The sequence below is a fragment of the Gobio gobio genome (assembly GCF_949357685.1).
Source record: "Gobio gobio genome assembly, chromosome: 17".
Classification (NCBI taxonomy): Eukaryota; Metazoa; Chordata; class Actinopteri; order Cypriniformes; family Gobionidae; genus Gobio; species Gobio gobio.
Genome location: NC_137110.1, coordinates 39,567,601 through 39,592,273, shown reverse-complemented (window position 1 = coordinate 39,592,273; position 24,673 = coordinate 39,567,601). Strand labels below are relative to the sequence as shown.

The 24,673-nt window shown below is 36.0% G+C and overlaps 3 protein-coding genes across 3 annotated transcripts; 2 read left to right on the top strand and 1 right to left on the bottom strand.

Moving 5' to 3' along the window:
* The first annotated feature begins 190 nt into the window (after positions 1 to 190).
* tmem237b (transmembrane protein 237b) lies at positions 191 to 10,727 on the top strand. Its single transcript, XM_079841895.1, has 14 exons — positions 191 to 321; positions 425 to 475; positions 2,505 to 2,536; positions 2,644 to 2,657; positions 2,857 to 2,928; positions 4,945 to 5,070; positions 5,174 to 5,267; positions 5,413 to 5,573; positions 5,760 to 5,886; positions 8,153 to 8,344; positions 8,475 to 8,548; positions 8,824 to 8,920; positions 9,005 to 9,126; positions 10,554 to 10,727. The coding sequence occupies exons 1-14, from the start codon at positions 304 to 306 to the stop codon at positions 10,613 to 10,615; spliced, it is 1,242 nt and encodes a 413-aa protein (XP_079698021.1). The 5' UTR covers positions 191 to 303; the 3' UTR covers positions 10,616 to 10,727.
* Positions 10,728 to 10,799: 72 nt separating this feature from the next.
* zp2l2 (zona pellucida glycoprotein 2, like 2) lies at positions 10,800 to 15,105 on the bottom strand (the record flags this gene model as incomplete). The annotated part of the gene is made up of 9 exons (XM_079840035.1): positions 10,800 to 10,924; positions 11,016 to 11,129; positions 11,766 to 11,844; positions 11,923 to 12,067; positions 12,229 to 12,418; positions 13,173 to 13,330; positions 13,455 to 13,552; positions 13,678 to 13,868; positions 14,847 to 15,105. The coding sequence occupies 9 exons, from the start codon at positions 15,103 to 15,105 to the stop codon at positions 10,800 to 10,802; spliced, it is 1,359 nt and encodes a 452-aa protein (XP_079696161.1).
* A 373-nt stretch (positions 15,106 to 15,478) lies between these two features.
* Positions 15,479 to 24,628, top strand: cyp20a1 (cytochrome P450, family 20, subfamily A, polypeptide 1). The gene is made up of 13 exons (XM_079841785.1): positions 15,479 to 15,703; positions 16,048 to 16,097; positions 16,180 to 16,346; positions 17,048 to 17,193; positions 17,404 to 17,571; positions 17,684 to 17,762; positions 17,853 to 17,956; positions 18,071 to 18,125; positions 19,548 to 19,668; positions 20,844 to 20,955; positions 21,217 to 21,281; positions 21,379 to 21,468; positions 24,321 to 24,628. Exons 1-13 carry the CDS (start codon positions 15,632 to 15,634, stop codon positions 24,469 to 24,471), a joined length of 1,380 nt encoding a protein of 459 aa, XP_079697911.1. The 5' UTR covers positions 15,479 to 15,631; the 3' UTR covers positions 24,472 to 24,628.
* The last annotated feature ends 45 nt before the right edge of the window (positions 24,629 to 24,673 follow it).

Here is a 24,673-nt window from a genome sequence, read left to right as displayed (position 1 = left end):
CATAGATCTATTTCGAGAAAAACATTAAAAGTGTCTTGTTTTCTGTGCAGTACATTGCAGGGTGATTTTCGCTATCTGGCAGAGTAACCGTATTGCCCTTATATACATATAATTACGTTATGAATTGTCGCGCGCCTCTAGTACAGACAGTACGTCAGGGAAGTGAGACACGCCCACTCGTCTCCAACATCAACAATAGTCAACGTGCACAACAAAATCTCAGATCACAAACGACATGAAAATTCAATGATAATTTTACTCATTAATTACATCGATATAGCCTATATTATTCAACTCTAAGGAATGGATACGGAAGCAAAGGTTTGTTACTTGCTTGAATGAGAAGCCTCGTGTTCTGTACAGTAGTTTGTTGGCAAGCAGTTGCTCACTCCCAGACGTGAATTAAACACATTATTGTACGTAGGTTCCCAGCGCAAGGAGAAGAGATCTTCCTCCGATTCCTCAAGGACAGAGGGTGGGTCATGATATTTCCTATGTGTTTATGTTTCTTTGAGCTGTGTTCATCAGACATCCCATTCTAATTGATTTGTCTGTATAAGCTTTACACTAACGAGCAGAACATAAAGGTAAACTCTCTGAGAGTCAGAGGCTTTTGCTCCCCCTGTAGGTTTGTAAATGTAGAGAACTAGGCTTTCCCTGCTTATACAGTACAATCTGTTTATCTCTGTTAAATTGTGTTGTTTAAGACATAGTCTGGACTGAAGTGATACCAAATAAATAAACGAATGAATAAATACAATAAGTACTGAGGTAATTTAGATAGATAGCCTAGGCTAGATCCGAGGAGAAATCTTCTTTTGCTTTATTAGAATGGTAAAAATGTGAATCTCACAGAAATGCCTGTGCAATATTTGACCCCTAAAACCAAAAGAAAATTACTTTTTGGGCATTTAGGGGTCACGTTCACTCCTCTCGGTCAAAAGTGGCTGAACACCGCGATGTAACGTTTCCCCCCAGTAAAATCAATGTAATATATTTCTGTTCAATAATAAGATAAGATATTTTGAAGAATGTTGGGCACCAAACATTGGAGGCCATTGACTTCCATTGTATGAACCAAACACACTGAAACATGTATAGAAATAAATATATATTGTATACTTATGTGCCATACAGTTTTGGGACAACATGAGGGTGTATCACAGAATTTTAATTTTTGGGTCAACTATCCCTTTAAGTCTTTAAATAAAAAAATTGTGACAAATTTAGTTTGTAAATTAATATTTTATTAACTGAATGTTATACTCAAAATATTGTTTAATTATTATTTTTCAAAGAATCCCTTTATGTGCTTTTTTCTGCATCGTGGCTAATTTGTAGATTGTACCCCCCAAAAAGTCTCTGTATTTTCATATTTCGATGGAGTCATTTTTGACTGCAAGGAGTGTGACTGTTTCTTAGGACTATTTAACCTTTTCGTATCATGTCTACAATATTGTGTGTGTGTGTGTGTGTGTGTGTGTGTGTGTGTGTGTGTGTGTGTGTGTGTGTGTGTGTGTGATTTATGAGGACACAAATTTGTATAATGACACGGGTATTACACTGGTATTACGATGTAAACATGAAATATGAGGACATTTCATATGTCCTCATATTTAAAATAGCTTTAAAAACATACTAAACAATGTTTTATTAAAAATGCAGAATGTTTCCTGTGATGGGTAGGTGTAGGGGTAGGGGTAGTGTAGGGGGATAGAATGTAAAGTTTGTACAGTATAAAAACCATTACGCCTATGGAATTTCTTCACTTAAATAGCAAAACAAACCTGTGTGTGTGTGTGTGTGTGTGTGTGTGTTTGTGTGTGTGTGTGTGTGTGTGTGTGTGTGTGTGTGTGTTTTCACTTAGCAAGTGACACAAAAGGGCCATACTATTCTGATGAAGTAAAACATTTTTAAAAATCAAAATATATATATTTTTGGTCAAAAGTGACCAAAGAGCGGATAAAAAATAAATGTATTTTAATATATTTTAAAATGTAATTTATTCCTGTGATGACAAAGCTGAATTTTCAGCATCATTACTCCAGTCTTCAGTGTCACATGATCCTTCAGAAATCATTCTAATATGCTGATTTGGTGCTCAATAAACTCTTCTTATTATTATCAATGTTGATAATGAAGTAAGTAACGAAAATGTTTTAGTTAACTTCAATAACCCTAGTGAGTGTTTATGTCAGAAGGTTGAGTAACACTGTTTGATCCTTCCTTACATAATCCTGCTGCTTGGCAGATGCTCGCCTCAGATTTAGACTCGCATTAATCCTTGCTTTAAGTGCGGCAATGTTTGTTTGTACATGCGCAAATGTCCGCATTTCTTCCCATATGTTTCTCATGTACTCTTGAGTGGAATGGCGAAAAAAACGATGGTAAGCTTCATTAGACACAATACACAAATTTAGAGTCCTCAACAGGTTTAGCGTCTGATGCTTTAGTTTGACTGGAACTGTTTTTTGCTAATCTAATATTACCTTTTAACATTTTAGCGGGGACCACGAGCACTGCCATCTATGCCAAGGTAAGTTCACCTAGCAGATTAGATGTTCACATTGTAATTTATAAAGTAAAGTCTGACGCTGAGTCTCTTATTTCCTTACTGTTTCTTCATTATGCCCTCAAACACAGTCAAGACACAGTAGGTGAGTGTTTCTCTTTGAAACTTTTTGCATATTTGAGATCTCCTGTGTGTCTAAAAATTGCATTCCTACTATGTTTTTAATTTTTTTAGGTAATAGTGTTTAAAGGTTTATGATATGTTTGATTGCCTTTAAATTTCATGTTAAAATTGACATTTAACATATTCATTATATAATGAAGCTCTTCTGTTGTTCTACACAGAGGAGATTCCTGTTCCAAAGAGTAGGAAAAAGAAGGCCAAGAGAGATGTGGAGAGTGTGGACGAACCTGACGGTGGGTTTGGGTGATATAAAAAAAACACACACACTATAGGAGAGAATGGGGCTAGTTGTCACACTGTGAAGTTTTCACAAGAGCTTTATCTCGGTTACTATATGTTTTTCAAAAAGACCAATTACACAAATTCTTGTTTTCTCTAGCAGTGTTTATTTTATGTTGGTTTTAACAGGTTTATACACAGGTTTATAACTATAATAAATTAGGATACTTTTCTTATATCCTCCAAACCATATTTTTTGTTTGTTTTATTATTATGTTATAACTGGTGGGTAACGAATGAAGACAGTAAATGTGTTGAACAATTGTAAATATAATTTATAATTTTAAAGGGGATAGTTCACCCAAAAATGATAATTCTGTCATTAATTCCTCACCCTCATCTCGTTCCAAACCCGTAAGGGAGCTTTCTGTTGCTGCATTGAGAGCAACGCAACTACCACCTTCAAGCCCCAGAAAGGTAGTAAAGACATAAAAATAATCTAGTGGTTTAACCTCAGTTTTATGAAGCGACACGAGTGCTTTGTTAAAAAAAATGACATGAGGGTGAGTAATTAATTAATGACAGAATTTTCATTTTTGTTTGAACTACCTTTCTGTTGCTAACATAAAATGGTTTGATATTTTTGTTATCTTTTAGATTTTTGTTGTGTCTTAAATTGTTTTGTGCTTCATAATTATTTAAATTTTATTTTATTTTAGTCTTTAAAATGCTATTTAATGGCAAGTTCCCATTTGAGGCATGTTGTTACAAAACTTTGTAACAAAAAATCAAAAAGGACAATTCTTTTTTATTTAATTTTTTTATGGAATATTGTGGTATTTATTATAAATGATTTATCCGGGCACATCTCTTTTTTTTTAATTTGCGACATCTCTTCTCTGATGATGTGTTTACTGGCGTGAGGGCGGGGCAACCTGTCACTCACTCACATGAGAAACCAAACCAATAGCAAACCACAACCATCCAACAAGCCAATCAATTTGCAGTAGACAAAATCAAGTCCGGTCCTACATTTTTTCTTGTCCGAGAAGCCGTTTCACTTGGATATATATGTCACAATAGGGAAGAAAACATTATTGTTACTTCCATAAATCAGCAAATTAGAATTGTGTTGCCATAATTGCCAGTATGAGTTGGAATTGTATGCACATTTTACAAAAGTAGAATACATATTTACTTTTGAATAGAGAAAGATGCATTTTCGGAAGACGATGTTATAGTTAAAGGGATAGTTCACCCAAAAACGAAATTTTTATGTTTATCTGCTTACCCCCAGGGCATCCAAGATGTAGGTGTCTTTGTTTCTTCAGTAGAACACAAATTAAGATTTTTAACTCCAACCGTTGCAGTGTGATAGTCATATAATGCATGTCAATGGGGATATTTCAGAGTATGAGAGCAATGAGAGTAAAAACACATAGACATACGAATCCTTATTAAACCATGTGGCTCGTGGCGACACATCGATGTCTTAAGACACGAAACGATCGGTTTCTGCGAGAAACCGAACAGTATTTATGCTATTTTTTTTACCTCTTATCAGACGAATGTCATCTAGTATTCCCAGCGCCATAACTTATGGCGAATAAGGTCAAAATGCTAGCGCGATCAAAGAAATATATACGTAGCTGCCTCATTCGACCGATCCACGTAGGAACTAAAGAGGAATCAATGTATAAATCTATGATTGCGCCGGTATTTTGCATGTATTTTTTTGACCGTATTCACTGGAAGTGATGGCGCGGGGGCGGCTGATGCAAAGCCATAGAAAAAAATGAAATAATTTTTAAAATATGGATATTTTTCTTACACAAACGCATCAATTCGCTTCAGAAGGCCTTTATTAACCCCCTAGAGCCGCGTGGATCACGTTATTTGACGGACAGATGCATTTTTTTATGGACTTCAAAAACAGAGCAACTATTACTGCTATTATAATGCTTGGATTAGCCAGAACATTTCAATATAACTCAGATTTGATGAGTTTGTTTTACCCTTGCCCTTTGTAGATGGTGGAATGGAAATGGGAGGACTTGCCAGTCGTAGGCAATCCGAATGTCAGGAACCTTTGACCCCGGAGCCTCTGGACAATCCGCCACAAAGGAGGAAAAAGAAGAAGAAAGCACAAGCCATTGGTAAAAACACTGTTCATTTGGAAGGCCTGTTCAATTCACCTGATCTGATACCTGATTAACATAGACATCCACACAATAATGCTGATTTGTTCTGATTGATCAGATGTGGAGGGAGATCAGACAGACCTGGTGTCAAATGGAGATATGGTGGATCAGAACACTGATGAAGAGGTGACACGCAGACCAAAAAAGAGAAAGTAAGTCATTTTCTTACTTTAAACTGTTTGATTATTGAAAATTAAGAAGGATCCAGATATGCACCACTGATATGTTTGATTTTTTTTATGAAAGCTCTCTGGATTTAATTTGCCATTGAATTAACAATTTTCTTTCTTTCTTCAGAGTGAAACCTAAAGTAATAGAAACACAGTCCAACAATGAACTGGACATAGAGGATGAAGATATCATCACAGACCCCCAGGCGCCAGTTCCCCAGCATTCCTTGTTCTCCGCTCCCCAAGGGCAGAGCCAGCCTGTGGGGAAGGTGTTTGTGGAGAGGAGCCGTAAGTTTCAAGCAAGATTGTGTATATGGTGAAGGTTTATAGGACTGTTTGCAAGTTCATAAGTTGCAGCTTTTTACATCTAAACTTTTAATTATTTGCAAGTTGAAATTGTGTGCATGCAAGTTGCTTTTTGCATCATTAAATGAAGGTTAAGTGTAAGTAGTGACCATGTTTCTTTGGTGGCAGGTCGTTTTCAAGCAGCTGAGCGAGTGGACCAGTGGAAGGCCAGTGGCCCGACGGAGCAGAGCTTTATGGACATTCGTTCAATGTGGACCACTAGAGATGTCTCCTTGAGAGTACACAGTGGCTTCAGGTGTCCTTTCCACATTTGTGTTTTAAAATGATTTGTTTTCAAATTCGTTCAGATCTGTGCAATTGATTCTTTGATTTTGATTAGATTCTATGCCTTAGGTAGCCTAGAAATCTAGACGCACCCTAGCGGCAGCAAATGTAATTTGCATCCAGAGTCGTCTTGCAACTCTCCATTGGCTTGCGAGCTTGAAAAACCAAACTCTAGTCAGGCCAGTCACATTGTGTATAGAGTCGTGGGCGGGCTTAACATAATGACGTCAGAGTTCCGACGGTTCAGCGTGAATTCCCTGCTACTTGCTACTCGGCAGTACTTTGGGGTTTCTTCTGTTTTTCGAAGATGCTTGATGAATGTACAAGCATGCCCGCAATTCTCATATTCTTTTCGCAAAAACGGCAACAGTTGTTGGGCTCCATTACCATAACTTTCGTTGGCTTACAGGAATCTCTCTATCAAACTTTTCCACAACACACCATACGTGGAACACTCCCCCATGGACTAATTTCCGTCGCTTTGTCTATGTCACCTTCTTCGTTGCTCTGGTTGGTTGTAGCCCTATTCTATTGCATGCACTTCCAAAGGATGAGGACTCGAGCTGATATAGTAAAACCGATGCCATCGTTAATGTTCATATTACTGTGTATTAAGTGCTGAGGAAGCCTTCAGAGCTGAAATTCAGATTTGGTAATGGCCGTTTCATTTCCGACTTGTTCTGTAAACGGTAGATCAGTCACAACAGACAGGGCCATCTGACCAATCAGAGCAGAGTAGGCTCCCAGAAAGGAGGGGTTTAGAGAGACCGTATCCTTGATCTAACCGTTTCAGACACTGTCAGAAAATGAGTGATGCTGCAATGGATATTATGATCTTTTTTTGAACTTGAATACATGTAAACCTAGGAAACCTGCAAAACTAAATTAAGAGCCTTTAAAATAGCATAAAGGGGCACTTTCAATAATGGAATGTTGCATAACAGGGTGGAAACTATTATCAAAGTTTCTTTAAAAATGCATTGCATGTTATTTCATTAGTATATACTATGTTCTGCATGGAAAAGAATGACTAATACACAAAATTAGGCATTGTAGTAATATATTCAACCCTTGCCAGCCAAACAACGTAGTCATAAAAGTACCCCCAAGTTAATATTTAAAAGAATGTAACAACACATTTGAATGTTCACGGTTCACTGTTGTTGTAGTATGTTTTAAGTCTATAAAAATAAAGACAGAAATATATTACTGTTATATATTCCTAATGATTTTTTGATCATTATAATAATGAAATGCACTTCACTCTAAAACATGCAGCGACTATACAGTTATTTAATTAAATTGCAGCCTTTGATTTGATAATTGCTATATTGGGTAGGGTAAACTGTGTCAGACAATCAGGTTATGGTGGAAAAAAGATGAAAAAGTACATAAATCAAGAGGAGTGTTGAGGCTTTTACCTAATTGAGTTTTCTTTAAAATTAGATGACTGATTGGTGCATCCAAACTTTCAATGTGTATGATTATTTTCTTACTCGTATGCTTTTATCAATATTTTTTGATAATAACTGAGGTTGTTTATCAAAATTTTTGTTCTAAATTGATGTATTCATTACTCATCTATTCAAGTATTTAGTTAATCATTTAAGTTTAACCATTTATCTAGTGTGTTGTATAATACCGATACCATTGATGTCATAGTTTAAGATAATATTTTATATTATATTATATGCCATCAAAACTATAAAAATACGTTTTTTTTGTCAAAAGTTTGCCATCTGTAAGATTTTTTTGTGTTTTTGAAAGACTTCTGAAAGAAGGCTGCATTTATGTGATCAAAAATACAATAAAAACTGTTATAAAATTAAGCATTATTACAATTTAAAATAACGGTTTTCTATTTTTATATAATTTATTGCTATTTCTGCAGCATTACTCCAGTCTTCAGTGTCACATGATCCTTCAGAAATCATTCTAATAGGCTGATTTGCTGTTCAAGAAACATGTCTTATCTTAAAAATAAATTGTAAAACGGTTGTTCTGCTTAATATTTTATTTGGAAAACGTTTTACTTTTTTCCAGCATTTATTTGAAATATAATTATTTTTGTAACATTATAAATGTATTTACTGTCACTTTTGATCAATTGAGTGCATTCTTGCTGGAAAAAAAAGTCTTTCTTTCAAAAAAAAATCTCCCTGACCACAAACTTTTGGATGGTAGTGTACATCTGTGGAAAGACTATTTTCTAAACCTTAACTGTTCATGCTACACAGAGTGATTGGCCTGTTTTCTCATGGCTTTCTGGCTGGTTATGCTGTGTGGAATATCATTGTGGTCTATGTGTTGGCTGGGGAACAGCTGAGCACTCTTTCCAACCTCCTGCAGCAGTATCACACCCTGGCCTACCCCGCACAGTCCCTCCTCTACCTGCTGTTGGCTCTCAGCACCGTCTCTGCCTTTGACAGGTGATTCACCAAACCTAAATGCCATTCACTTGGACCAACACAAACAAAAGTACTGTAAACACTAGTCACAAGTGTTTGTAGCTCTTTAGAGCCCTTGAGATTAAACTAGTGTTTGTATCTCTCCTAATAGGTTAAATCTGGCCAAAGCCACTGCGGCCATGCGGAGTTTGCTAACCCTGAGTCCTGTGGCGCTTGCCTCCTTCTGTGAGTTCACATTTCCTTCTGTATTTTCCTTATGTACTCAGGAAGTAGACCTTAGTCTGGGTAGCACCATATTTATTTATACAGCGCATTCAGCTGTCAAAACATCTTTATGAAAAAAAATTTCAGTAGACAAAAAAAATCCATTAAACAGTTTTGAAAGTTACATCCCTCACATCCTTGTTTTCATCCGTGTTTCAATATGGCATCTACCCCGACTAAGGTCTGTAGCCACACATGTAAACAGCAATGTTAAATGTATACTTTTTCTTTTTCAGTTTACTTCTCTGCGCTTGTTTTATCGCTAAGCCAGCAGATGACGAGTGATCGTATCAATCTCTATAATCAGTTCTCCAGCGATAATGTGACACTCTGGTAAGACCCCTAGCATTAGAGCATGCTAGTAAATATACTCTAGAGTAGAGTAATAAAGCAAGGGGTTGTTGTGTCTCCTTTCAGGCAGCCGGGCTCAGAGCGCAGCTTTCTTTATCCTTGGATCATAGTGAATCTGGTCATCACTTTGCTGGTCGGGCTGGCCTGGGTTCTGATGTCAACAAGTCCAGATATCGACCACACAGAAGGTAAATGCTACAGGATGTTGAAGTTCAGAGAGCAGTCTTCTGTTCACCTGTGGCTATGTTTGGAATTGAATACTAGTGTACTGCATATGGTTAAAAAAAAATGCATGTAAAACAAAGCATAATTAACATTTCTATGCTACGGTGTCATCACGTAACCATATCAAGTTACGCATTTAATTCAGCAGCATAAAATTCAGAATTTCAGAATAAAAAAAAAATATAGCTTACTAGTGTGATCAAATATTGAACTTCCATTCAAACGTTTGGGATTAGTATGATTTTCACTACTTTAAGACATTTGTTACATAATGATGAATTGATTTATTTCAGATAAATGCTGCGCTTTTGAAATGTATATTCTATTCTGAACAATTTAAGTCTATTAAATCAATTCAATCTTAAGTGGAAAAAAAAAAAAAAACTACTAAGTATCATGGCTTAGTGTCAAGCAGCTAAGAAGATTTCTTGAACACCAAATCAGTTTCTGAAGGATCATGTGACACATAAGCAGTGTTGCCAGTTACTTTGAAAAAGTAATCTGATTACTCCTTTAAAAAGTAACTTCGTTACTTTACAGATTACTTGATTTTAAAAGTAACTAAATTAGATTACAAGTTACTTTAGTTACATTCAGCAGTTGCCGACAACACCCCTGCCGCCTCAACATAGAAATGACAACCGTTTTTGCCAACACTTACTTTATTGGAATTGCATTTTCAACAGAAACGTCAACAACGTATCTCCTGACATTAAGTTGAAAAAAAAAAAAAATCCCTGAAAAAAAAGTGTTGTACTAAAGACAGTCTTTCTTGACTTCACTTAATACAAAAACTCCGAGACGCAAGAAGAAAGCAAAAATATGTATTTTTACTAAGGAAAATGACTAAAATAGTAACTCGCAGTGACTTGGATAAGTTACTTCAATCTGATTACTGGTTTGGAAATAGTAACTCGTTACTGGAAATTAGTAGTCAGATTAGAGGAACGCGTTACTGGCATCACTGCACATAAGACTGGAGTAATGATGCTGAAAATTCAGCTTTGCCAATACAGGAATCAATTATATTTTATAGTAAAATAGAATACATTGATTTTGCTTTAATTATATATCACTGTTTTTTGAAAAGTCCTATGCTCACCAATGCTGTATTGTCACAGGAATATTAAAATGTAAAATACATGCATTCTATTATTTTAAAGTGCTATTTATTCCTGTGATTGCAAAGCTGATTTCAGCACCCATTGCGTTCAATCGCTTACAAACGTTTGAAAGGTAGTATATATATATATATAGTACATTTTAAAGAAAAAGTGAGTAGAAACATTAACCCACAGTACAGGAATAGTATCCACTCTGAATATAATGGTGTTTTATAAATTGAAATCATGCATAAATACACTTATGCATGTCGTTTTCCCCCTTGTAGAGTTTTTAATGTTGATGGAAATGGAATATCCTAAACCAGAAGCAAAGGACGTCACTGCATAAGGCACCTGAAGAGTTTTTTTTTTCTACTATATTTTGATACATGGTCATTATATATATATTATAAATGCTTGCCCATTGGAAGATCTCACCAATAAATTTTTTTAGAGAAACCATTCTCCGTCTGATCAATACATGTGATCACAAAAAAAAAGCCACATTATTTCAATGATTTATTTTATTAACATCACACTGGAGCAGGCTGAGGGCGAGGTTTGGCCCGCTGTGCTATAACAGCCACCACGAGCCCACCGACACCAATCAAGGTGAGAGCTCCTGCGGCCCATAATCCATAATCCAATATCTGCGGGACTAGAAGAGGTAAACATTTCCAGGTGGAAGATAGTTTTGATTGGTTGGTTGTTCATTGTATGAATGTTAACAAATAACAGTGCTTTCATACCTTCCTTAGATGCAAGACTGTCAGAAACTGGCAAAGGGGATACAATCATGACTGCCCCACTCGAAACTACAACATTTTCCTCAGAATCCTTCAAATCTTCTGAAACGGCCCTTCCTAAAAATATAACAAATGTATTTATATTTATAAATCTTCAATGTAGCTGTAACATTACAGAATATTAATTAAATGTAATTCATATTTATAATCTTCCATGTAGCTGTACCCACGGTCCTTCTGTAACATTAAAATTATTTAAATGTATTTAAAATTATTTATTATTAAAAACATCTAGAAGCTCCCATGTAGCTGTATGTATAATAATAATATTTTATATACCACAACATTTAGAATCTTCCATATAGTTGTACTACACACTTGCACTTCAATCATGACAACCCAATAGTTTTGGCATGTTGTTGAATATGGTAATGCTAATGTGGCCTTTGCGGACTAGATCTGCTACGCTGCTGCAAAGCAAGTATGGACTTGCTACTCCAAACAGATACACTGCAAGCATGCTGCATAAATGGACACATCCCATAGCAGATCTAGGCAGGTGGAGTGTTTCATAGGAACTGATAGCACTGCAGGACTAGCTTGAACCGGACTATTTAAATGTGGAGCAAGTAATCCCATTGGCTGCAGGATCAGCAGAGGCCAATCAGCTTGTGCCATAATGATGTGACTGCTTGCAGATCGCATGCAAAGGATCTGCGCCCTCTAGAGATATATACACACACACACACTCACTTGTCCTGCTGCCACAGCTGGGCTCACATGGCTCATTGGTGGAGGGGTGGCAAACCGACGTACTGCAGTGAATGAAAATCTGTTGGAGAAAGGGCAGAGGACAATAAGTTAAGTGAGAGCTAAGAGAGCAACATCTGGTGGGCAAGGCGGTACATACAGTTTCCTGCAAAGGCACAAGAGAGGACTGATCTACAAAGGTGAACATCTTCACCACAAAGCGTTTGTAATGAGACGGGTACTGCAGCCCTGAGGATCCAGCAGGAAGCAGAGTGGTCAGATAATGGTCATCCTTATATGGACAGCTATGAAGAGTAATAAGAAAAATGGAACACTTCAAACAGTGATTAAGTTCTTTGGCATTGAGGTATGGGTGAGGTAAGTTGACACACATTAGTCCATTCCTTAAACTTCTATAGATGATAAATTAGAGAAGTGGAGAAGTTATGAAAGAATTCAGGTTTACCCATTAAGCACTAGGTCCCACTGAGGCAGGCTCAGGGGTTCAGGTGTAGAAGTGGCCCAGCAGTGGTCCAGAACCAGGATTATGTTTGGATCAGTCCTCTCCAGAATCCGCACCTCCACATATATGGGTTCTCTTAACACTTTTGTAATAGGATAGTCCGCCTCGGAGTAGTATGAAGTGTACATATCCTCTAAAATACATAAAGAGATTACTGAATTAATTAACAGTGCCTTACTCTACAGTGATAGTTATTTGATATAGACCCGATATTGAATGAATGTCGCATTACTGTATTCAATGTAGTTTCACTGTACAAGTAAAATGCAAATTGTTCTTCTTTTGATTTTTTATTAAATACATTTTTTTTTTTTAAGTCCTGGGGGAAAAGAATCACGGTTTCCACAAAAATATCAATATTTTTTTCTTCAAATGATTCTTGCGCAGCAAATTAGCATATTAGAATGATTTCTGAAGGATCATGTGACACTGGAGAAATGCTGAAAATTCAGCTTTGCCATCACAGGAATAAATTACATTTTAAAATAGAAATCAGTTATTTTAAATTATAATACACTCCACAATATAGATTTACTCTATTATTATTTTTTTTAATCTAATGAATGCAGCCTTGATGAGCATAGACCTCTTTCAAAAACATAAATCTTACCAAACCCATACTTTTGAATGATAGTATTAGCGTTTATAGAAATTGCAGTTACTATTATATCATGTCTTTATCTTTGAGTAATCAATAATCTAATAATTCCAGATTTGTTGGGACCTTACTTGTTGACCAGGAACATTTCAGGTTAACTCTGCAAAATATTATATTATGTACTGAAATAAAATCATGAAACTCACCAAGTTTACAAAGCAAGCAACATTTGAAAAACCTGACTCTTAATGGTTATGCTGTTAAGTAGTAGTTTCAGGATTCGGCTTACCATCAGAGCATCCTTTAGCGGTACACTGTCCCTTGGCGAGCCTGAGCTCCACTCTGAGTAGGCCCAGCTGAGAGACAGGGGGAGGAGGAGGAACTGTATTCACCTCAGCCACTAGAGCCTCAACCGCTGTTCCCGAATACCTGCACTGGAACTCCAGCCTTCAAGACACAGACAGGAAATGCTGGGCTCCTTTTCCACTGATTTTGTTACCAAAATGTTGAACACAAACAGACCACCAAGGGGAATTCCAAAAGTACGTATGACGAGACGAGCCCCCCTCACTCATAAGCACTGTCTCTCGTAATTGATCCACGAGGTCCAATGCCCACTTCATACGCAGATGACATCATGTTCTCATAAATAATAAAACCGTTTTCTTCCTGAAGGAAATAAGAGGACCGTTAACAGTGACCATAAGGTGAACTAAAACAATGACGCAACAATTCCATGCTCTCTCCCCATGACTAATAACATGCTTAAAGGTTCTCCCACCATTCACACCCACCTTCATTCTGGTGCCACAGGAGCTAACAGCAAACTGATAGATGGCAAAGGTGGCAGTACTGCCGACAGGCACGCAATGACTACTGGGGTCGTTCTTCAGCATGTGGATGGAGTCTAAACTGATGCTTGGCAGAGTGGCATCTCGAGCTACGACCAATACAAACTGCCCATCCCTCGTGCACTGCAGGGTAACTGGAACAAATGGGGAAAGAAAACTTCAAATGTCTCCTGCATAACAAAATACTATAGTAAAAATAACTGGGAAATCCATGGGAAGCAACTCAAAAAAAAAAAAAAAAAGAAATTCTCATGATTTAATCAATTTAGAAGGTTTATATAAGTTCAAATATGGTATTATGAAAAATAATTGCATAAACACCAAATTAAATTAACATTTTATTTACTACTGGTCAAATATTTGGAATAATTAAGATTATTTAAAGTGGTCTCTTATGTTCAACAAGGCTGCATTTATTTAAAAAAAAAATAGTTAAACAACAACAAAAATATTAATATTGTGACACTACAATTCAAAAACGAATTTCTATTTTAATACATTTTAAAATTCAATTTATTTTTGAGATGCCAAAGCTGAATTTTCAGCAGCCATCTTTTGTAAAATTATAAACATAACTTTTAATCAGTTTATTCATCAATGCTGAATAAAAAAAAAACAATTATCTTCTAAATTACCACACAAACTGCAAACACTTTTGAACATGAATAATAATAATAAGAAAGGTTTCTTGCGCAGCAAATCAGCATATAAGAATGATTTCTGAAGGATCATGTGACACTGAAGACTGGAGTAATGATGCTGAAAATTCAGCTTTGCCATCACAGCAATAAATTACATTTTAAACTATATTCAAATAGAAAATTATTTTATAAAAAAATTACCATTTTTATTGTATGGTTTATCAAATAAATGCAGCCTTGGTAAACGTTAGATAGATACTTAAAAACCAGCTTACACAATACCAGTTAGGATTACTGTTGTAAAATGATGATGCTTAAATACTAGCAAAAACAACAACTATATGGTAATAGTAATTAACTAGACTAGGAGTATTACATTATATAAAGTAGCTACAAATTAAGCTGATCACAGCTAAATATTTGACACTAAAGTACAATCATCCCTTTGCACGGTGTCCTGCAGGAACTCACCTGCCTTGGCATAATAACAGCCCTGTGCATCATAGCAGCAGCTGATGTCCTCACATTCAGCTGGAGTGAGGTCAGGTTCTCCACACCCAATGCGCTCATGCTGCTCCACCACACAGCGCTGAGAGCCAGAGGAGGAGCTCATCGGAGTCCTCTCCTGCTGGGCATTAAACGTCTCCTGCTGGGCATTAAACGTCTCCTGCCGGGGAAATTCCTTCAGAGCTGGTGAGAATGATAAATCACCGGCCTGATATTGGGGCATCTGCCATGGAAACTGTGATTCCTGAGCATTACTCAAACATACACTAAGCGTAAACACAATTGATGCTGCAATTACCAACATTTTTGCGGTTTACTTTCGCTAAGTAATTATTTGTTCCTGCGTGTCACATTTAAAGAGCTCATAACGACCCTAATTAACATTAGCCCCGCCCATTTAATTAATAACAAACCCATGTGGTAAAGGTAAAAGAAAACGTCTATTTAAAATAAAAAAATACCCATATTCAAAACGTATATTTAAGAAGGCTCAAACAATAATGTTTCATATTAATCTGTTTGGGTACTTATGGTAATTAAAAAAAAAAAAAAATCCAAATATCCCTAAAAACAACCCATCCGCTCTGCGATGGATTGTTTTAGCCTCGTTTACAGGATGTGTAGCTGCGCACCGATCTACAGGGGCGCAGGTTTCTGATGGTCACTGTAGACGTGGATTGTTAGCTACTAGTTCACTGCACAGATTAATTGCATTTATGACGAACCTTAGACATTTCTGAAAAGCAAATATGCTGGATTTTGCTATATTTGCAGTGACATTTGTCATTATCCTCATCGGTGCCGTCCTGTATTTGTACCCGGTGATTTTTTTTATATAACTTATATATATATATTTACATTATCTGATCAGTCTTGCAAACTGTTGTGTAACGTTAGTTTGTTGTTGTACTGTTTTATATGAAATATATGTTTGAATCGCTATTAAATATGTTTGGTTTCAATTCTGACCTCCTGCCTTTAGAAGGTCGTCATTGGACCAATTTTTAAATGTTACTTTTGAGAAAATGCATTTATATGCCTCAAAAAGAAAGAAAAGTTGGAAATGTGGAGGGAGTCAGCCCTTAAAACTGCCATACTTTGCTGTCAAAGGATTTTTATATTTCAAATATGTATGTATTAACCCTACGTGTTGTTTTATTATCAGTCATCTAGACGAGCGTCTGGTGTACCTGGACTAAACCCCACAGAGGAGAAGTAAGTAAATTAAGATACTCTCCTCTTTTCTTTCAATCTCAAGTCAATTTTTCCCAACAAACAACTCTCTTCACTTTTCCAGAGATGGGAATCTGCAAGACATAGTGAGCAAAGGAAGCCTGCATGAGTTCCTGGTAGGTCTTCATGATGAGTTCGGGTCTGTGGCATCTTTCTGGTTTGGTGGGAGACCAGTGGTCAGCCTGGGCGCTGTGGACCAACTGCGACAACACATCAACCCAAACAGAACCAGTGAGTTGCCTTTTATAAAAATAATGAAGCTCTGAATTTAAAGGGATAGTTTTCAAAAATGAAAATTGTCCCTCATGTTGTTCCAAACCTGTATTTCTTTCTTCTGTTTGTGTTCAAACAAAGGAAGAAACTCATACAGGTTTGGAACAACTTGAGGGTGAGTGAGTGATAACCAAAATTGAAATTTTTGAGTGAACCATCCCTTTAATGAAATTCACATATTTGGTCATAAACTGAGATATGATATATTACTTGTTTGATTAATAATATACCACTGTTTAAAACGTTTTTTTTTTTTGAAAGAAGATTCTTATGCATTTATTTGATCAAAACTACAGTAAAACAGTGTGAAAGTTATTTAAAATTGATATAATATTGTTTTCTATTTTAATATATGTAAAACTGAATTATCAGCATCATTACTCTATTCTTCAGTGTCACATGATGATGCTTCAGAAATCATTCTGATATGCTGATTTGCTGCTCAGGAAACATTTCATATTATTAGCAATGCTGAAAACAGTTGTGTTGCTTAATATTTATGAGGAAACTGTGACACAGTCATAATGAATTCATAAAAAATAACTATTTTCTGACCTTAAACTTATGAACAGTAGTGTATAAAATAGCACAAAGTCCTTTTTTTGTGCATATTATTATGCATGCTTTATCTAACACATATGTTTGTACCCGTTCCTTAGCGGATTCCTTTGAGACAATGCTCAAGTCGCTGCTTGGTTACCAGTCAGGTTCAGGAGTGGGAGTGACTGAGTCAATGATGCGAAAAAAAGTGTATGAGGGAGCTATCAATAAAACCCTGGAGAACAACTTCCCTGTATTGCTTCAGGTCTGTGGAGTTTATGTATTTACATTTTTTCAATATTAGGACCGACAGCAACAAAGTTAATTTCATTGCATTAATGTGACCCAATGATATTTGTCTTACACTAAGGTTCTTTTTTTTCCTTTCATATAATGAACAATACTGAATATAAAGATTATTTAAGAAAGTGTCCTATTTCTGTTTATGGACATGTTATTCCCCCTCTTTTTTTAGCTGGTGGAGGAGCTGGTTGATAAGTGGGCATCTTATCCTAACTCACAGCACACGCCACTTTGTGCTCATCTGCTTGGATTGGCTATGAAGGCTGTCACTCAGCTTGCCATGGGGAGTCGCTTTCAGGATGATGCTGAGGTCATTCGGTTTCGTAAGAACCATGAAGCGGTGAGCGTTCATTAGTAGTTATATTTAGCGTTGTGCATATCAAAATGATATTTTAAACAGATAGAAATGTGATATTTTACATGTAAATGTTTCTAATTCCGGATTTGAATAGATCTGGTCAGAGATCGGTAAAGGTTATCTGGATGGATCCCTAGAGAAGAGTTCCAGCAGAAAGGCCCATTATGAGAGTGGTAAGAAGGCAGCTCAGCAGCATTTTGAATGTGCTGATTTTATTGTTGATAGTTCAATGTCAATGGATTGTGTGGGTTTGTTATTTGCAGCTCTGGCTGAGATGGAGTCGGTGTTGAAGTCTGTGGCAAAGCAGAGAGCTGGGCAATCATCTTTCGTTAACTATTTACTACAGGCCAATCTGACAGAGCGACAGGTGACATCTTAACACATTTGTAAATCGGGATACTGACTCCTAAATATTGACATATTTATGCATATGTTTTAGACAAACAATTACGGTACTGAATGTGTTTTTTGCTGTGTTCAGGTGATGGAAGACGGTATGGTTTTTACCCTAGCTGGCTGTGTCATCACTGCTAACTGTGAGTTTCAATTTCTCCTTATATCTCCATTGTTATTTTAGTATTATTTGTGTACTTTTACAGTTTTTTTTATTTATTTTGAATCAGCTTTTATTTTTAATAACATATTGTTATATATATATATATAATTATATATTAGGGCTGTCAAAAGATTAATCGCATCCAAAATAAAAGTTTGTGTTTACATAATATATGTGTGTGTACTCTGTTAATTATTATTTATATATAAATACACACACATTCATGTATATATTTAAGAAATATTTGCATGTATATACTGTATATACATTTATATAATATATAATATATATAAATATAAATGTTTTATATATAAAAATAATATTTTTTTCTTAAACATATACATGCTTGTGTGTGTATTTATATATAAATAATAATTAACAGAGTACACACACATATATTATGTAAACTCAAACTTTTATTTTGGATGCGATTAATCGCGATTAATCTTTTGACAGCCCTAATATATATTTGTGCTGTCAATCGATTAAAAAAAAAACTAGATTAATCTCTAATTTTTTCTGTGAATAATCGCAATTAAAAGCACTTAAGTTTTAATATTTTATAATGTAATTATTTCACAGTTAAACACAGTATTTCACAGTATATTTAATTAATGTAGCCAAACATAAAGATTGTAGCCTATATTTTAAATACTTATGACATTTTTATGAATGAAGGCCAGTATCACTGATACTAATACAGCTACTGATGTCTCAATTAATTTTTTTTTTAAACATTAATTATATTGTTATTGAAAGTTTTTTATTTTTATTTTTTTACATTTATTATACTTAAAAAATATAACAACTTTTAATTTTAGTGAACTTTAAACAATCCTCACATAAACCCATAATAAATGTCATATTTACCTGTGCCCTGTGAAATATACAGAAATGTATTAAAGTTATCAAAAAAGTTGCACTGCATAAATTATAAATTAAATCTAGATGAATTTTTATTAAAGCTACAAAAGTGTGTGTGTGTGTGTGTGTACACACACACACACACACACACACACACACACACACACACACACACACACACACACACACACACACACACACACACACACACACACACACACACACACACACACACACACACACACACACACACACACACACACAATGTCATTTTTCTGATTTCTTTTTTGCTAATATTACTATTTAGGTTTAATTCATTTGCGTTTTCATTTATTTACATATTAGGAATTTTAGTGCTTTAAGGTTTAGATTTTCATGTAATATCTGTATTTTATTTTAGCATTATTTCAGTTAAGAAAAGTTTTAGTTTAACTTAACGATAATAACCCAGTGTAGCTCTTCTGTTTCACTTTCATGTTTGCATTTCTGTTGTTATTATCTGTTTTTCATGTCTATTTTCATCTGTATTATTTCCCAGTGTGCATCTGGGCAGTTCACTTCCTATCAGTCTCAGAAGCAGTGCAGGAACGGCTCTATCAAGAAATTGTTGAAGTGCTCGGAGAGGAGCCTGTTTCCCTAGAGAAGATTCCACAGCTTAGGTGAGTCCCAGGCATAGCTTCTGGTGTTATTCTGGGAATAAATGTCCTAAGATCGATATATATATATATATATATAAAAATAAAAATAAACATTACTGTGTGCATCTTGAGACAAAACAATGGCATTGACATATTTTAAAGAGTGCAAGTCTAGGACTAGGCTTATGGCTTGTCTGTGAAACGGGGATAATGTTTCCTTTTTTTTTCTTCTAAGGCACGTTTATAAAAGCTTCTTAAATATCCTAATTGAACTAAGGCCTAATCCTGCCCTGTCTCTGTGAAACCAGGCCTTAATGTTTTCATATTAGTGGACAAAAAAGAGCTGTTTTGGTCAAAAGAGACTGTATTTATAATTCTTTCTTTTTCTCATATACCACCAAGGGGTATATGTGCAGCAATTTTGTGATTTCATTTAAACTGGAAATCATCATCATTCTTTTTTCTTTTTTTTTCAAAAAGAATTTAAGTGAAAGACAACAACTGAAACATCAAACAGAATGATGACATTCCACCGTTTTTTTGTTTTCTTACAACAAAGAGAAGAAAAAAATGTATATCGAATATATATTGACAGGTATAATCATGACAGCTTGGAGGTAAACAAGGGTTATTTAGAATTTAAGCAATGAAACAACAGTGCCTGGCCTGAAAATAAAGGAACAGGTGGGACAACTGCAAATGTTATCTAGTGAATATTAGCTGACCAGATAAGTTTTACATTTATGAAGTAATACTTTCTGAATTCCAGGCTATTTACCATTCCACAGAAAAGAAGTAACTTTTTTGGCAAAAACAAGGGAATGCATTGAAATACAAAAAAAAAGAAAAAGAAATTTAGGTAAGATATTTTCACAATGTTGATTCTTCCTAAGGAAAGATTGCACCAATTTTGGAAGTCTGATTTTGTTTAATTAGTTTAGTTTTAGATTTAGGGGGAAAACAGATGGCAAGGTTTTGTGACATTTAATCCCAAGATACTAATCCCGGAGCTACTCCGTTTTAATGGAACATAAGACTTTTGAACACGCAGAGCCAGCGCATTAACAGTTACCCTCGCTCTTTTGAAGGTTAATTTTATAGCCAGAAAAATTAATCCAATTTATTTAACAGAGATTGATTAGTTTAGAAACATATAACATGGAAATCATCATTCTTGTTCACATCTTCCCCACCAGATACTGCCAGCAGGTGCTGAATGAAACCGTCCGCACAGCCAAACTGACACCCATGGCTGCCAGATTACAGGAGGTGGAGGGGAAGGTGGACCAACATGTCATTCCCAAAGAAGTAAGAACCGATCTTTCTCATTACCAGGCCCACACAATAACAACAACAAAAAACTTTAAGTGCCAGTCATTCACAAACTTCTACACACCCACTGCCCCCTTGCATTGTCATTATATTACATTTTGCTTTTAGATATTGCTAATTATATATAGTTTAGTCAGTATAGTGCTGTGACTTGCCTGTAATTTTATTAATAAAATAGCTTGACTTTGAGAGAGGAGAGGCATGCTAACAAGACGTGTTGTTCTGTGATGTTTGCAGACATTGGTTATCTATGCCCTGGGTGTCGTCCTTCAAGATGCAGATACTTGGTCACTTCCATACAGGTAGGGGTGTGTTTGTGTGTGTTGTTCATCCTATATAATAAGGTTGTGTACGGTTCATGGTTTGCTGGTATTTTCATCAGTTTGTCTTCCTTGACAGGTTTAATCCTGACAGATTTGCTGATGAGTCAGTAATGAAGAGCTTCTCGCTGCTTGGGTTTTCAGGGAGTCAGGCCTGCCCTGAACTAAGGTACAAAGAAATACAGATATTATCTTAAAGGGATAGTTCATCCAAAAATGAAAGTTCTGTCATCATTTTGTTGGGGTAACAGTCTAGGACCCAGGACCAGTAGTGAAAAATGAAGACCAAGAGTCAGGAGTGCAACTAATTAAAGAGAAATTTACTGAAGAATAGTTTGTAGTTTCATCAGCAGAAACCAGCTTCAAGTCTCACAAGGAGTTTGTAGGCCGCGCTTCCTCTACCAGTCTATCGTACATACAATTTCTCAACAGTTATACTGTTTTCAAGGTCTAGCCACGTCATTACTGCAAGGTGGATGATTCTGATTGGCTCAGAGAAAATGAACAGTCATGGTAAATTTCCAGACATTGGCAGTTAATCAGGTTCACGTGTCCATATATCACTTGTTGATGCTTTCACCCCGGAATTAGGCATGGAGTGACCTTCCAGATTCTGGAGCAGGCGCCAGCTTGCCCAAAACAACAAGTCTACCCATCTCTTAAGATGCCCGTAATCCACATCCAAAACTGATCTGTAACACAGAATACAGCGCACATACACAGATATGCAGTCTCTCCAAGGTTGGAGTTGGTGAGCTCTAGTACTGACAAGAAAAAGTTTTCCAAAACATACTGATAACATGTGCTTTCTCTCAGTGAGAGGTACAGACAGGCCATATTCATACAATTCTTTAGGGTTTCAGTGAAAGGAAATATAAAATGAAATAAAAATAAATAAAATAAAATGAAAGACAAATCCATATTTCATATCTGGAAGCCGGGCTAAGTGAGCAGCAAGCACTGTTACTGCACTCCCGTTGAGTTAGAGGTGTGATGCCTCTAAAATCCAGTGATTATAAATTAAATTAGGATATATACAATTATATTGAAGCAGCAATGGATTTCAGAATCACCTTTCAATTTACTCACCCCCAAGTTGTTCCAAACCTATATGAATTTCTGTCTTCTGCTGAACACAAAAGAAGATATTTTGAAGAATATGGGTACCCAAACAGTTGATGGGCCCCATTGATTTCAATAGTATTTTTTTCCATACTATGGAAGTCATTGTGGCCCCCATCAACTGTTTGTTTACCCATATTCTTCGAAATATGAACTTTTGTGTTCAACAGAAGGCGTGAGTAAAGGATGTCAGAACTTACATTTTCGGGTGATCTGTCCCTTTAAGTAAATAGCTATCAAGGAGATCACCCAAAAAATTTAAGTTTATCATTTACTCACCCTTGTCTTTCCAAACCTGTATTATTTTTTTGTTTTCTGTGGAACACAAAAGAAGATATTTGGCAGAATGTTCAGGCTGCTATATTTCATATAGCAAAAGTGAATGGCACTTGGGTCTGTCAAGCTCCAAAAAGGACAAACAAGCCCCATTAAAGTAGTCCATATTGAGTCCTATTGTCCTGTGTTTCTCAACCTTTTTGACTCCAAGCCCCTCCATTGTCTAATATTCAATTAGACAGTGGAGACAGTATTCAAAGGCTGTTATGACATTTGAATTTTTTGTTTTCATAAGTATTATATTTGCACAAACTAGGAATGTCAATAAAATAATTTAAATTCTGTAATTCTATAAGTTTCAAGAACTGAATGTTTTTCACTGTTTACACTCTTTCTGAGCAATGATTTATTATCCAGTCGTTTGCGATTTACGAGATACGTTTTCTTTATGTTTTACCCACATTTCTCAGCAGTTAATTATTTCAGATTCAAAAATGTATATTCACTATAGATATTTCGATGACTTTTCCAGTTCTAGAAATGACACATTTCCAGGTTTTCCAAGACAGTGGGAACCCTGGTTATTAAAGTTCATATAACTACAAGCGCTATTACATTATGCAATTTTAAACGTCCCTAATTTTGTATTGAAGTTCTCGTACAATAGGTATACATTCATCCAAGGTCAAAAAACACTTTGATTTCTTATACATTGCAGCATCACCTCTTTTCTCAGTGTCTGAAACGGTATCTGAGAGCTCTGATTGGTCAGATGGCCCAGTCTCTTGTGATTGGTCTACCGCTTACAGCATGTGTCGGAAACTAAACGGCCATTAATATCTGAATTTCAGCTCCTCAGGCTTCCTCAGCACTTGTAGTTTTATGAACAGTAACGATGGCGTTGGTTTTATCGTATAAATTCAAGTCCTCATTCTATTGAAGTGCATGCAAAGTGGATTTGCTTTTGCAGTGCAGAAAACAGCGTCTCATCGACATGTCAATAACATGAACCAAACTTTACTAGGCCTCTACTACAACTGCAGTGTTTAAGGGCGGGTCAAAGTAGACGTTGTTCACAAGCAGCCAAAGAAGACCATACACTGGCATTATGCAAATTTGTAGAATCGGTTCTTTCTTTTGGGAGACAATAATTCCATTTATCGAGCAGACCTTTTACATTCACAAACATCTATATTACACACTATGTACATGACTGAAAAAGCATAATAAGGGCATCAGGGCACTTTAAATAAAATGTCTTTGAGAGAATTAATTAAAATAAGTATATCACTTTATATCTTGATTTTTAGCCGTTTTACAGTATTTTACTTTAAAGCTGGTTTAGTCTTATTTTAAATTTAAGCCATCTTGCGGCCCCCTTTTAAGTGTGTTGTGGCCCCCTAGTGGTCCCCGGCCCCCTTGGTTTAGAACCACTTCTATAAATGTATATAACATTCTGCTAAATATCTTTTTTTATTGTTCTTTCAAAGATTTTAATCAACATGAGGGTGCTTAAATGATGACCCGATTTTCATCATTGGGTGAACTATTCCTTTAGGAAACATTCAAATGTCACGTAGTTCACAAATCTTCTCTCTCTGTCTCTTCTCTTCCTCTCTTTAGATTTGCATACACTGTGGCCGCAGTGCTGCTCAGTACGCTGGTGCGCAGGTTGAGACTGCACAAGGTGAAAGGGCAGGTGGTTGAGGCCAGGTATGAGCTGGTGACCACACCCAAAGATGACACCTGGATCACAGTCAGCAAGAGGAACTGATGAACTTATATATCACATCCCTGACAGCCTCTTCTGGGAAATGTGAATTATACATGGGCAATGGCATGTGCTCCATGTTGTATGGGGCTGCAATTGATAAGATCAATGTGATGTCATTTAGAAACATTTCAGGTTATTAAAACGATATGCCACTGTTTTTAGAGCCTCTTTCTGTCAAAATGCCACAGACAACAACATTTCA